The 16,226-nt window shown below is 32.6% G+C and overlaps 1 protein-coding gene across 2 annotated transcripts; it reads left to right on the top strand.

Moving 5' to 3' along the window:
- Positions 1–3,355: 3,355 nt before the first annotated feature.
- Positions 3,356–14,548, top strand: LOC146923633 (uncharacterized). Of its 2 annotated transcripts, XM_085708791.1 has the most exons (9): positions 3,356–3,453; positions 5,593–5,712; positions 7,138–7,719; positions 7,971–9,518; positions 10,051–10,375; positions 10,498–10,756; positions 10,856–11,098; positions 11,480–11,494; positions 14,272–14,548. In XM_085708791.1, the coding sequence occupies exons 2-9, from the start codon at positions 5,599–5,601 to the stop codon at positions 14,276–14,278; spliced, it is 3,093 nt and encodes a 1,030-aa protein (XP_085564917.1). In that variant the 5' UTR covers positions 3,356–3,453; positions 5,593–5,598; the 3' UTR covers positions 14,279–14,548. The 2 variants fall into 2 exon arrangements, with proteins under 2 accessions (XP_085564917.1, XP_085564915.1); XM_085708789.1 differs by lacking the exon at positions 14,272–14,548 and having other exon boundaries at positions 11,480–11,955.
- Positions 14,549–16,226: the final 1,678 nt, after the last annotated feature.

Here is a 16,226-nt window from a genome sequence, read left to right on the forward strand (position 1 = left end):
AACATCATGGATTAACATATATACCAGAAGGTCAGTGGGAGTAAATTTGTTTCCTTATTTTGTATGTGGATGATATTTTACTTGCTACCAATGATAAAGGTTTGTTATATAAGGTGAAACAATTTCTTTCTAAGAGTTTTGAAATTAAGATTCCAAGAGACAGAGTTCATATAACTCCGGGCTTGTCACAAGAGGTATATTTCAATAAGATCTTAGAGAGTTTTCAGATGAAAGATTGTTCACCAAGTGTAGCACCTATTGCGAAGGGTAATAGGTTCCATATGGAACAATGCCCGAAGAAAGATTTTGAGAGGGAACAAATGCTTAATATTCCATATGCTCCCGTTGTTTGGAAGCCTAATGTATGCTTAGGTTGCACACGACCTGACATTGCATTTGTAATTGGGATATTAAGTAGATTTCATAGTAATCAAATTATGAAATATTGGAAAGCTGCAAAGACTACATGCTTATGTATAGGCAAATTGAACATTTATTGGTCAACGGTTACTTTGATTCAGACTTTGCGGATTGTGTCTAATTCAAGAAAATCAACATCCGGTTACATTTTCATGTTAGCCGGCGGGGTTGTTTCTTGGAAAAGCACAAAGCAAACCTTGACTGCCACTTCCATAATGGAAGCTAAGTTGTATCTGTTTTGAGGCTATATCACATGGTGTATGGATAAATAGTTTTATTTTGGGTTGGAAATTGTGGATTCAATTTCAAGACCATTAAGTATGTCTTGTGACAATTCAGTTGTGGCTCTAAGGCTAAGAATAATAAAGTAAAAGTCGAATCAAGTATATCGACATTAAGTACTTAGCCAAAAGGGAGCGCGTTAAAGATCAAACAATTGTTACTGAGCATATTGACACTGAATTGATGACTGATGATCCGTTGACTAAAGGCATGCAACCGTCAAATTTAAGGATCATGTGGAGAGGATGAGATTTGGTTCCTATGCCTGATTTTCGTTGTAAGAACGATTTTAGTTTTATGAAACTATATGTATGGTATTTTCTCATATTTTGATCTCTAAAGTGTAGTACACATTTGATTTTGAGAAATATCGTTTAAGTTTGGAACCAGAATAAACATAAATGATAAGAGTTTATTCATTAAGTTATATGATTTGGTTAGAGACATAATACATTGTGATACATAGAAGATAATTCTCGATTATATAGAGGACCTATCGCTATGATCCATATGTTTTGTGTCATATCATTGTGAGTGAAAGAATATGTCGACCAACTGGGAGAATGTTGGATTTTTTCCCATTATTATTTATTTATTTAAATAAGTGGTAATTATCATTAAGGGCCCATTATGGTAATTACCCATTAAGCATAAAGTGGTCTTTTATTCTTTCCCTCAATTATAGTAACTGTCCACTATCCCATTTGGAATGAGGAGCACTTGTTGCACGTAACATAACTTCTTGATTGCAGAAGTTATATAAAGGCTTGCAATTCATCAGTTTTGGTTCCTTAAGCCTAACATCTCTATTCAGAAGACTTACACCATCAAAGTGAGATTGTGGAAGGTTTAAAAGAGCCTCAACTTCTTCAAGCAGGAGCAATGGCTGGAGGTATGCCTTAATCCTTTAATTTAAGTTTCCGCTGTTTGAGTAATTATTTCTTCTATGGTTTTAAAGAAATAACTCACACATCCCTCTCATTGAAACATTTGTCCATTCGCCATCCTTTCAACCTTACCCTGGCAGCCCACCTACCACCTCAATTTTTTTCTGTAATATCAAGGTCATCCACCTCCTCTCTTTGCAATCTACGTGTCTATCCGTTTTTTTTTTAATACATTGACAATAATACATATAAAATTCTTAATGAAACATATTGCAATTCAAACATCTATTAGATACGGGAGCCTATTTACTTTAGTCCCTAAATGAGAAATGGGTAGTCACTTCGGTCCCTGAATGCGGAGAAATTGCAAAACAGTCCCTGAATGTAGACTTTGTTGGTCAATTTCAGGGACTAAAGTGACGAACGAAGTCTACATTCAATGACTAAATTGACAAACGGAGTCGGCATTTAGGGACTAAATTGACTAACAAAGTCTACATTCAGGACTATTTTGCAATTTATCTGTATTCAGAGACTAAAGTGACGACTCATTTCCCATTTAGGGACTAAAATGACTAATCTCCCGTATGTTTTAATGAGTAAATTTGAACTTCTCTCATAAAAGAGGAGTGTAAACATTAGTATCGATTGTGGGTTTTCAACATTCTCTATTAAAATAACCAAACTAAAGGATATATATAAGCACACAAACATTATGCAATGGAAATTACTACTCCCTCCGTCCCGGAATAACTGACCCATTTTCTAAAAAAAATGTCCCAAAATAACTGAATCATTTCAATTTTCAATACAACTTTCATCATTCCCAATACAATATAACACTAAATAATACTACTTTTATCATTTCCAATACAATATATTCCACTTTCCCCTTTATTTATACATTTTTCTTAATATGTGTGAAAAACAAAATTGTATCAATTAAATTGAGACGGAGGTAGTAGTATTCTAGACAACATGTCATAGTAGTTTTCACTTTTCAGTATTATACTTTGTTGCTTTTGGGTAGCTTCCTTTCACATTCCACTGAAATTGCTACGAAAGTAACCAATAATATCGAATAAAGCCGACCTCTTTTTCCATGCCTAAATCAAATAATGTAATTGACTTGTCAATTTGACGTCAATATCATCGTACCTCACTACCTTTGTCTTCTAGCGTGCTTTCTTTATTGATATTAAAAATATTTAGTTGGGTCCAACCTCAAATCAAAAATATTTAGACGTATACACATAAATAATAAAAAAATTTAAAAGAGAAATATTTTAGTGATATTACTTAATATCATTTTATTTTTAAATTTTATCATCTGTGTATACCCAAATAAATTTTATTTATAGTTGTGTTGTTGCTATATTGTAACATTAGTTTCCCCCCTTTAGTTGTGACGTTTTATTGTATACGTCATGTTGCTTTTGATGACTGTACACTAAAGGTCCATTCAAATAATGTACGAGGAGCTTCTTCGTTTTACTTTCATTATTATTACTAGTACTAAGAAAAGAAACTATTGTATACTTCCTTCAGGTCTAAGAAATTATTTTTATACGTAATTATTTTTATACGTCTGTCCTTCATGTATAAAAAAGAAGCTTTTAGTGTCATTGTTGTTACTTTCTTTTTATGACTGTTCATTAAAGGTCCACTCAAATAATGTACGAGGACCATCTTCCTTCAGGTCTAAGAAATTCTTTTTATACGTCTATCCTTCATGTATAAAAGAAGCTTTGAGTGACATTGTTGCTACTTGCTTTTGATTGCCTAGCTTGTTGCTTCTCCGCCAAAAGCTCCAGTCTCAATCTACTTCAAGCCATCACTGCGCCGGAGATCGTCTCCACCATCGGTATGTATTTTCCTATGTCTTTGATTCATATTCTTCTTTCTCTATGCACAATTATGAAAAAGACTATGTTAAGTGATGATGTTTAGACCACTTTTTTCTATCAATAAAGTTGTTATCCGTTCTTCAAAAACATTAAGTTGTTGTACGGTTTCTTACTTTTGGCTCAAACTTAATCCCTCTGACATCTTTTTGAATGTCAATTTGTTATTTTTTGAACTTTTGAAGTTCGATTTGGTAGTGGAACTGAGTGATTAGTGAATGTGCTTTTGATTTGATTTATTTGCTGGGATATTAATTATCATTGCTAACAATTGTTCTCCTCTGAGGAAGTCTGTGACAAAGGTTGGAGATTAGTTATCTATCTAGCTCCCATTCTTATCCTTGTTTTTTTTTTCCTTCTTCTTTCAATGTTAGTGTGAATTGACTGATTGTTTATAATCCTTTATTTATTTATTTATTTATTATATCACAACTTTTCTTTAGTTTTTTATCTTGATTGATTCAAGCTAACTGAACTTTAAGGTATGTTTGAATTGGTGTATAAAATGAAATGGAGTGGGGCTGAAATGTAATAAACTTTTTAGATTTTACAAAATGGATGTTATTCCACCCTTAAGGCTAAATTACACACACCCTTTTTCTATCTATCTATCTATCTATCTATCTATCTATCTAACTATCTATATTATATTTTTCTTATAAAAAATCTTTAATCAATCTATTTATTTTTACTATTTTGTATGTTTCAAAGATCATTGTTATTATGTATTACTAATTTTTAATAAATCATATACTATATTTTGTATCAAACTTATTATTTATCATATTTTTATAATATTATTATTATTAAAAAAGGTTACAATTTTTAAATTGGATATAAAAAAATCAATCCAAATTAAATTGCATTACACTAGATCAAATTTTTTAAACGGTTAATCAAAAACAAAACCGCATATAATTTTATTTTTGAACCGGATGATTTTTTGCCTAAAAATTAATCGAAACCGCACCGTTAATACTCCTAACTAGGTGAGGAAAAATATAAAGCATGAAAAAGTTGGAATATGGGATAAAAAAAAGAGGTGGAAAAAACAACCATTGATTTTTAGGTAATTTATATTCGAACTTGGCTATTTTATATTAAATAATTTTGTGATATATAATTTTTTTAATACAAATTTATAGTCGTCTAAACCTATGCAACATTGCAATATTGCATAGTAGTAGTTATACATTGGAAACAATAATTTTAAAACTTTTTCTTTCAATTTTTTTTGAAACTTTTATAAAGTTAATAATAAGGGTATTGTTAACCAGTGCCCTCAGGGTAATGGTTAAGGAAACCAAAAGTAGTATATTTACATTGAATTCAACAATGTTTTGACTTTTAAAAAGTTAAATTCTTCATTTTCATCATTTTTCAATACAATGTTTCTATTTTTATCATATTAACCAATGCCTCAAGGGCACTCTTTAGCATTTCCCTAATAACAATTATATATCCTCATTCTTTTCATTTTTGCAATTTTCAATTAAAAAACACCGGTTAATGCATGAAAATGAAAAGGATTGTACTTATTCGAAAGAAAGAAAAAAAAAAACTGTAGAATATGAGAAGACAATGCATCATGCATGTTGTCACTTGTCATCTCCTATGAAAGTACCCTCATGCGCCACTTTCATTAACTGTGAAAGTTGTGTGTATCATTTAACACTTCTTTATTGTCTTTATCTTTTCATTTGTACTTGAAAGGTTGAACAAGACATATACTTCAACCGTTTGGTACCTTATATTTATGGTTCCATTCACTATTTCATTGTGTTCTAGTTTAGTTGCATGTGTGCTAATATTTTTTTCTTAATAAAACTGTAGAATATGAGAAGACAATGCATCATGCATGTTGTCACTTGTCATCTCCTATGAAAGTACCCTCATGCGCCACTTTCATTAACTGTGAAAGTTGTGTGTATCATTTAACACTTCTTTATTGTCTTTATCTTTTCATTTGTACTTGAAAGGTTGAACAAGACATATACTTCAACCGTTTGGTACCTTATATTTATGGTTCCATTCACTATTTCATTGTGTTCTAGTTTAGTTGCATGTGTGCTAATATTTTTTTCTTAATGATTGTTTAGCAAAGGATGGAGAAGACAAGAAATGGAAGTGAAGAGGATCTTAAACTCGGGAGTCTTATAGATATTGTACTCTCATGGACCCTCGAGGATGTTCTCAATGAAAATCTTTACAAAGACAAGGTTTCTTTTACACCCTTTTCAACACTCACAATGAAAAAGTGTACTTGGTTTTTGAAAAATAATTTGAACATGAAAGAATACAAATCTTACAAAGAACTCATGTCAAAATCTCAATAATGATTGATTATTTATATAGATTTTCACCACTTCATTGTTAGATTTTCTCCCTTTTTAGTAGTTGCAAAGATGCTATGTTGTTTAAGAGTTGCAAAAAATTGTGTTGCAATAAGAAAGTCGCTGTATATAGTCTATACAAATTATTGTGGACTAGGAATTCCCGCAGCTAAGGATCTGAACATAGGGGTAACTTGAAGAGGGGAACTGAACTCTGCACTTGACAAGGAACAAACAATGCCATCATTGTTTATCTGTTCTTCACAAGATGAGAATATATCTTCTACAAAAAGATAAATATCTAATTAGCAATTCTGTTTCGTTGAGATTTGAGACGCTAGCAAATTAGTGTATAAAAAATTTTATCTTTTGAGGAAACTGAAATTTTTTGGTCTAAGTATTGAGTTTTAGAATAATTAACCATTTAAATTTGGTTAAAAAGTGGATACAGATTAAACATTTTTGGAACGTATTTACCCAGGAGACTGGTTACTAAAAAATATCTTTCGTTATATATATTTATCAATATTTTAAACCTGGACGGAAGATCGAACCGGTGAGACCTCAGGTTAATGGTTCAATAGGTTCGGTCAGATTAACCACACGGTTGAAATAGATGACAGTTGAAAAAAGTATTAAAAAGTAAAAAATGAAAACAGTTGAACCAACCGCGTTTTAAGCAGTTCAATCCGGTTCAATCAGAATGCAATGCAATGCAACCAAGATCAACCAACCGGAAACTGTTTGGTTTCCGGTTGAACTGGTTGGTTCGGTGTGGTTTTTAACACTGATATTTTTTATCAATCCGGTTCAATCAGAATGCAATGTAACCAGGATCAACCAACAGGAAAACTGTTTGGTTTCCGGTTCAACTGGTTGAACTGGTTGGTTCGGTGTGGTTTTTTTAACACATTGATATTTTTTATCACTGGATTTGATAATGTTACCTTGTTCCAAAGTTGCACTAGAAAGAATCACTTGATCACATCCTCCAATTTCCTTTTGATGTTCAATTTGTATAGACTTCAGTTATTGTTGATAATGTTTGCTCAGGAGATACGTTCAAATCGTTTTTTGTTCCCCATCGAAAGCTATCTTCCGATCGATCTTTTTTCAGGCTTTAGCAACTTGGGCGCCCTATAGAGCAACCTTCTTAATAATTTCAAGGAATTGTTTGTATGTGTTCAATATAAGCCCAGAAAACATATCTAAACTTTTTATTTTCTATTGAGTGCAACCATCTTTTAACATTTGAATGATTAGAGCAGCACTATTAAGTTGAAGTATATTGTGAAAATTGTTTTCTCTCAGGTTCATAAGATTCCAGAGACATTTAAGTCAGCAACAGATTACAAGAACTCTTTTATTCCTCTATTGTTTGAGGAAACACGCGCTGATTTATCTTCAAGCTTGTCTGGTGTGTCACAAGCTTCTCTTTGTGAAATCTGTAAAGTTGAAAACAGCAAGCAATTGAAACTTCACCAAGCTCAAAATCAATTCATTCAGTTCCATCATACCATGCGGTTGGAGAGTACAACTGAATCTGATAAAGATGAAAATGGTGGAAATTATGAACCTGCATCAGGGGATCTTATTGCTATTACATACATTAGGCCAAAAAGCTTAAATGACTTGAACACACTCAACAGTCCCTACCATATTGCCTATGTTAATGGGGCAAAAAATAGATTTTCTGGTAGAATCACAGTTTTATCTTCCAAATGCATGAAGATGGATGTTGACATTCTATCCAGGAAAAACAATACACAGAAAATGTATGTTGTTTACATTATGAACATGACAACAAATGTTCGAATTTGGAAAGCCTTGAACTCAAAGTCAAATGGTGATTACCTCAACATTATTGAAAAAGTTTTGCAACCTAATCTCAATGTAAGAATTACTACATCACTTTCTTTGATGAGTTTCACCTTTATTTATAATATATCATACTGTACAATTTCTCAAAGCATACTTTTATGGAGTGGAAAAGTACTTTGAAATCCACTTACTGCGTTGTTTTCTGCAAAAGATGGTTTTTTCAATGATCATGCAGTATGGAACTTTGAATACTACATGTATTATTCAATTTTCTCCTTTTGCGGCTAAATATGAATGTAACCTGTATAATTTTTGTATTTCAGAGTGGAGAGAACTGCAAAATTTGCATGTCTGGATCAAATAGTCAAGCCTCTTTCATTACGAAAGACATAATTCAATCTCAGAATCTGAATGAATCCCAACAAGACGCAGTTACAAGCTGTGTTAGTATGGTAGATTGCTCTCATGCTAATACCAAAGTGATATGGGGACCACCAGGGACAGGAAAAACAAAGTCTGTTGCATGCTTGCTTTTTTCTCTACTTAAGTTGAAATCAAGAACATTGACCTGTGCTCCAACTAATACTGCAGTGTTGCAAGTGGCAACAAGGTTGCATAGTTTAGTTACAGATTCACTTGACGATGATACATATGGTTTAGGTGACATTGTGCTATTTGGAAATGGTAAGAGAATGAAAGTGGATAGTTATCAAGGTCTTGAAGATATCTTTCTTGATTATCGCGTGAAAAATCTCATGCAGTGCTATGCTGAATGGAAGCATAGCTTTGAAGCAATGATCGAATTTCTTAGTGATCCTAGTAAACAATATTTCTTGGAGATGTCCAAAAAGGATTTTGTTATGGATAAAAATAGGATTTTAGTATCTGCATATCTTAAGGGGAACCATGATCTGATTATGAGGTTTGAGGATTATGTTCAGAAGGCACGGACAGAGATCACTAAGCTATACCAATTGGATGAGAATGACAAAAAGGAATGTATGTTGACAATTGAGCAATTTGTGAAACAGAGAATTGATAAATTAAGCATGAATAGAGTCAATTTCTTCATGACCTTATATATAAGCTTAATGCAGCTTTGCTCAAAAAAAAAAAAAAAAAGCTTAATGCAGCTGCTTGAGGACCCTAGAGAGCAAATTTTCTCAAAGATGGGTTACAAGTCCCTTGATGATTTTGCTACAAATAGTATTGTAGTATCCGCTTATAGTGCTTACAAGCAAAATAAGGGGAGTGATAAATATGACAATACTTTGACTTTTGAGGGATATGTGAAGAGGGCAAGGAAAGAGATTATAGAGCTATACCAAAGTATCATGACCATGGAGCAATTTGTGAAGCAGAGATATTTAGAATTAAGAGAGAAGCTAAAGTTCTTGCTACTTACCTTATACACCCACATGCCAAAATCTTTCATTTCAGTGAACAATATTCTCCAAGCTCTTGACTCGTTAAAATCACTGGAAATTTCCTTGAGTCAAGCCAAATTTAAGCAAGCTGTTGATGATTGTGAAGAAGATTGCATTCCTGTTTGCTTAGGACCATCAAGTTTGGAAAGAAAGGATTGCCTTCACATACTAAGTTTCCTTTCCAAGTCAATTTCGCTTCCTGATTTTAAAGTGAAACATCTAGTGGAAAAGTTTTGCTTGTCAAATGCTAGTCTAATTTTGTGTACTGTATCAAGTTCTATCAAACTTTACTCAGAATTGAAGAGTCCGGTGAAATTTTTAGTTATTGATGAAGCAGCTATGCTAAAAGAATGTGAGTCAACCATTCCATTGCAGCTTCCTGGTCTTTGTCATTGTATCCTAATAGGTGATGAGAGGCAACTTCCTGCATTGGTAAAAAGCAAGGTATTTGATCATTGCTGTTTTTGTTATTGTTTAAATTGCAGATATTTTTCCTTAATTTAAGATTGTTGTCTAATATATGTTCAAAATTAAAGGAACATTGTACGTTAGCAAACCAAACACACGAAGATTGTACAAAACACTCATTATTGAATCAAATTTGATAATAAGTGAGTGTTTTTAGACATGAAAATTATGAAATCCGCCTCTAAGTTAAGTGGCAAAAAAAATCATTATGAAGATTGGTTTTCTTAAACACTTTTGCTCATAATATTCGGTAACATAACACTTATTAGAGAAAAAGAGCAGATACAAGCTATCTAGTCTTAATTAGTTTGATCTAGTGTATTAGCATGTGATTAGGTACTATGTACTTTACTCCCTTTAGCATGTGATCTAGTTTGATCTGCTTATCTTTTACTTTCCATAACAACACTTTCTAGTTTATATAAAACTAAAAACATGTCACTATTTGTGCATTTTGTGCGACACAATTTTTATAAACTGCTGTATCTCAAAGAATTTATATTTGTAGATTGCAGACGAGTGTGATTTTGGACGAAGTATGTTCGAGAGGCTAGTTACTTCTGGCTACAAGAGGCATATGCTTAATGTTCAGTATAGAATGCATCCATCAATTAGCTTATTTCCATGCAAAGAGTTCTATGATGGAAAAATTTCTGATGCCGTCATTGTTAGGAAAGAAAAATATAATAAGCATTTCCTTCAAGGAAAAATATATGCTTCTTATTCTTTTATTAACATAGCCAAGGGAAAAGAGCAATTTGGTTGCGGAAACAGTTTGAAGAACATGGTTGAGGTAGCTGTTATTTCCAAGATACTTGAAAGCCTAAAACATGGTTTGTTTCTCTATCTTGTACTATGTGGATGTATTATCTAATGCATTAACTCGAATTAAAAAGAAATATTTAGATTAAATATGCATTATGCTTTAATACTTATGACCCTTTTTGGTGTACAGAATTTATGAGGACAAAGAAGAAAGTGAGCATAGGAATCATATCTCCATATAATGCTCAAGTTTTTGAAATTCAAGAGAAAGTTAAGCAGTACATTGCGGTTTCTGATACCGATTTCTCTGTTCGTGTCCGTTCTGTTGATGGTTTTCAAGGTGGTGAGGAAGATATAATAATAATATCAACTGTAAGATCAAATGAGAGTGGAAAAGTGGGGTTTCTTTCCAACACACAAAGAGTTAATGTGGCAATCACTAGGGCTAGGTATGTTATAACTATATAATATTTTCATTTTTACTGAAAACACAATAATATCTACCTAAGGGCAATGTTTACCGAAAACTGAAAACATTTTTTGTGCAGATATTGCCTTTGGATATTAGGAAATGCAGCTACTCTGATCAACAGTGACTCGGTTTGGAGAAATGTAGTTCTTGATGCTAAGAGAAGAGATTGTTTCCATAATGCTGTAGAGAACAAGAAATTGGCCCGGGCTATTAATGATGTCTTGTTCGAGATCAAACTACTTGAAGGATCTGAGTCGCCATTTAAGAAACTCAGTTTAGGTGGAAAATCAGAAAAACCAACTACTTCCTCCAGCTCCAGGTGAGTGGAAATAATTTATTCTTCAATATATCTATTGTGGTGCTGAATTATTTGATTAACGGCAACTCGCAACATCTGTCTAAAAATGTTTTACACTGTCGTCAAATCAATAGAAAACATTTGACTCTTGTTTTAACCACCTTCAAAATCACACATATGATTGGTTGCAATTGGTTTCCAGTGCATATTAGACTGACATCGCATATAAATTTAAACTCGAAACAGGGTTTTATTATTGGTCGATAATAATTGATAAAGTGAATCTTATCCATCTATAACATATTTTTATGACTGATTTAGTGACAAACATGAACATGCAATAGCATTGCCTATAATCATGTGGAATTAATACTTGTATGATTTGTTGTGTTTTGGTTGCAGGGCACCTAAACAAAGGCGGTGAAGCATAGTCACATAATTCGCCACCCTAGAGGAGAACCGCGAATTGGTTCGCGCGAACCGGTTCGCGGTACTTTTGCGAACCGGTTCGTCGAAATTCGTATAACAATTCGCAGAAATAAGCGTACGGGTGAAACAGAAGAGGAACCGTGAAAAGATGTCGGGATTTCCGCTTTTTCAGTTTCGATTTTCAACATATGACTCAAGATAGACATTAAAGAAGCAATTTCAGTAAAGAAGAAGAAGAAAGGAGTGTGTTGATGAAGATGGAGGTATTTCTGGAATTGAAGACGAAAGGTTAGAGAGAGAGGCTCGTTATTTGGTAAAGTGAAATTAGGTTTTTCTTTTTTATTTTTATGCTTTTTCTTCTTTCTCGGTAATAGGAGTTTTTTTAGTGACTAGTACTGTATTACTATTGTATCAAAATCTTAACATCAGTGATTACTCTTTTTGATAAACGATGCATGCTGGGTATCCCAACTAATTTAATGGTTTTTCTTTAAATAAACAATAATTAAATTACTTTTTTAGGAAATATACATTAATTATGTACGGCTCAGATTTTGAATGAATATGATGTATTAATATTTTAACTCTTTTTTCTTTTAAAGACTTGATATTTTTACTCATGTATTTTAACTAAATAATTTATTCTTATGTTAACAATACAAATACAAAATAGAGAAAGAGTGAATAACAAAGACGACGGCTAGGGTTTCATTAGAATAACAATAGCTTGACATTACAAAAGGTTACTAGAGAATATATATATATATATAAAACCTAATGGACTCTAAATTAACAGGCCCAATAACATAGCCCGACTCTAAACTAACAGACCCGATATTTTATTATCTAACACCTACCCTCAAACTCATGATGCATCACAAAGAAGCATTGTGAGTTTGTCAAACAAAATACGGAGAAACATATTAAATAATATAAAGTTCTAACACTACCCCTCAAGCTGAAGCTTACTAAGCTTTAAGCTTGTTACAAATTAACCCAGAAGCATAAACCAAATCAGCTACTAACAAAACCAATGGAGAGCAGCAACCAAAGTGAGTTATCTTCGTAGTGAGAGCAGCAAGAACCATCACCATCAACCTATCAAAGAGAGAACCATCCAAACAAAAGAACTGGTAGAGAGAAGTAGTCATACAGAAGAACCAATAGAACCAATAGAGGAGAAACCAAAGAATCATCAAAAGTGGGAGAAGTGCAATTAGAAGAATCAAAAGGGGGGGAGAAGAAACCAAATTGTGAGCACTCGACTCACCAAACAACAAATGTGAGAACTAGACTCACCAAACAACCAAAGTGAAGATTCAAAAAGGGGGAGAAGAAACCAAATTGTGAGCACTCGACTCACCAAACAACCAAATGTGAGAACTAGACTCACCAGACAACCAAATTGAAGAATCAAAAGAGGGAGAAGAAACCAAATTGTGAGCACTTGACTCACCAAACAACCAAATGTGAGAACTAGACCCACCAAACAACCAAATTGAAGAATCAAAAGAGGGAGAAGAAACCAAATTGTGAGCACTCGACTCACCAAACAACCAAATGTGAGAACTCTACCCACCAAACAACCCAACGTGAGAACTCTACTCACCAAACAACCAAATTGTGAGCGCTTGACCCACCAAACAAACAAACCAATTGTGAACACAATTTTGACTCACCCAACCATCAAACAAATTGAACCAAATGAAACCAAATCAATCTGAACGAAACTAAATCGAGACAACTTGAAAAATAAAAACAAACAAAACCAAACGAACGCTGAACCAAAGCAACCAGAGACAGATATAGACAAACAACCAATTAACCAAACACAAACACAAACACAAAGACAAAGAGACACACGAAGACTAACATAACCAACAAACCCACAAAGAGGACTAGACTCAAATAAATAAACCAAAAAAAAAAAAAAAAAACTAAGACGGATCCAAACACAAAAGTCAAAAATAAAAAGAACATCCAAATGAAAAGAGAGAACCAACATCACATAGTTACGATCCATAATCCACACCAATAAAAAGACTCCAAAACAATGGCTTTATAGGTACCGTTATCAAACAATATGAAAACCTACCCAATAATATCCAAATCGGTGGCTTTCAAGCAATCATTCCAATCGGTGGCAATGCAATTATCCTAAATTCAAGGTGGCACCAACGATGCTAAACATATATTTTCCCTTTCACAAATCACAGTCATGAACCGCAACCAGATGCAATCAAAAGTGAACAAGAGCCACCAAACTTCTAAATGAAAACCAACCAATGAAATCCATTATCAAAAAGCAAAACAAACACGTTCTCAAACTTTTGGGTTTGAGAATTCAAAAGCGGAAGCAACGTGTTGTTCAAGGCGGATCAAACCATGCTCTTGATACCATGTTAACAATACAAATACAAAATAGAGAAAGAGTGAATAACAAAGACGACGGCTAGGGTTTCATTAGAATAACAATAGCTTGACATTACAAAAGGTTACTAGAGAATATATATATATATATATATAAAACCTAATGGACTCTAAATTAACAGGCCCAATAACATAGCCCGACTCTAAACTAACGGACCCGATATTTTATTATCTAACAATTCACAACGTACCGAATAATATGTTTAAAACGTACCGCGAACCTAAATAACGTACCGACTATGTATACCCCCTTCGAACCTAATTCTTCAAGAGTTGCGTACCGCGTACCCGAACCCGTACCACGTACCGAAGCGAACTACGAACCTGGTGACTATGCGGTGAAGCATGGGGCTAGTGAATTATATGGATGTTTTCTTATCAATGAATGTTAGTGTTCTATTTCCAGTGAGACTCTTACAAAGAGAAATGGTTAAGTTTTTTTTTCTTCTTTTGACGAGTAAATACAAAATATTCAATTTCGAAATTGTGATCTGTTTGGTTGATGTGTTTTGTCAAATTGTGAATTAGGTTTTGTTCGGATATTGGTACCTAACCAAATTTCATGTATTTAAGATTTTGCCTACAAAAAGTTCAAATTTACTTTAGTACCAATCAATGTTGCAATAGTTGGGTTTGAATTTCAACACATACTTTTGATATTCAAAAATATCAGATTGGATAAGATAAGAATCGATAGTTTACAAACGATCCCCTACAAGTGGTGAGATATAATCCCTTAAATTAATCGATCTTTGTGGTCTGATACCATATATTTTTTTTTATTTTGAAAAATGGACTAGTAATTTGGAAAATCATCACTTTACAAGTCAATTTTATATGTTTGAGCTAAACTCACTTAAATTTTAAAATTTTGATACTTTAATATCAGAGCTTATTGAAGATCTTATCTGGTCACAAGAATGACTTGGTTGCTACAATGTTATTGCTTCCAAAGTTTGTGTCGTTACGTTCCTGGATGAAAATGAATATTGTAGAAAAGAACTAATGAAAATTGTCTTCTTCAAGTTCAACACCATTGATGAAGATAAGAGAAAACTCATTGAATTCAAATAGGAAATTAGAATAAATCTAAACTATTGCAACATTTATATACTCTAAGATTACTATTTCAGTGCAAACTGAATTCCTTTTTTTTAATTTATTGTTACTATTTCAAAACGACACTTGAAAAAATCGAATGGAATAATAGTTAAATATGAATATTACACTCGGGATGTTTTTTTTACAACATCACTTTTTTTTTTGGGTACAACATCACTTTTAATTTGTGTCTTATCATAAATTTTACTCGTTAGTATTTACTACCTCCGTCCCTAATTATAAGACCCTTTTGAAAAAATAACGGGAATTAAGATAGTGGATATTTGTATTAAATATGTTTGTAATTACTATTGGTTTTACAATTTTATCCTTTAAGAGAGATGGTTGGTTTATGTTTTCAACATGTTATTTATTGCTTATTGAAGAAAAAGATGTATAATAAATAAGGGCATGTATGTAAAAAAATAATTAATGTAGTTGGAAATAGCAAAGGGGTCTTATAAAAAGGGACAAAAATAATTCTCAAAAGGGTCTTATAATTAGGGACGGAGGTAGTACTATGATTCACCAATTGTTTTCAATTACAAGTCACAATTAAGACAATATATTAAACACACAGTAGGCTGAAAAATTGTTGTCCACTCAACAAAATATATAATAAATTAGATTATTTATTATTATTGTAGTTGCTAATTAATTACTCCCTTTGTCTTAAATTATATGATGTTTTGGACATTTTACACATATTAAGATATGTAATTATTTTGTATTGGAAAGAGATATCATGAGTTGTTTTACAAAATTGTCTGAAAGAGAGAGTAATAAATGTTTAAGGGTATAATTGAAAAATTGAAAAAGTAACATTAATGTTTCTTTGGTATTGCAAAATGACTTATAATTTAAGACAATTATTTTCCAAAGCGACATATAATTTGGGACGGAGGAAGTATAATTTTATAGCGACCTTCTAGTTTTCCATATCTTCTAAAACCAAACAAGGCATTTGAAGATATTAAAATGAATCAAAAGGTAAGAGAAATGTAAATGAGGTGTTTGAAAAGAATGTGTGATATGCTTGAATTAGATGTTGTGGTAATAGCTCCAAAATTAAGAGAGAAAAAGATGATTTATTTTATTATCATCATCTTAAGGCTCTGTTTGATTGATAGAACAAAACGGAGCAGAGCAAAATGAAATGGAGTGAAACCTAGCAGAATCGAACAGAGAT

Source organism: Medicago sativa, chromosome 5, assembly GCF_051527215.1.
Source record: "Medicago sativa cultivar Bolivia chromosome 5, Bolivia_mono, whole genome shotgun sequence".
Classification (NCBI taxonomy): domain Eukaryota; kingdom Viridiplantae; phylum Streptophyta; class Magnoliopsida; order Fabales; family Fabaceae; genus Medicago; species Medicago sativa.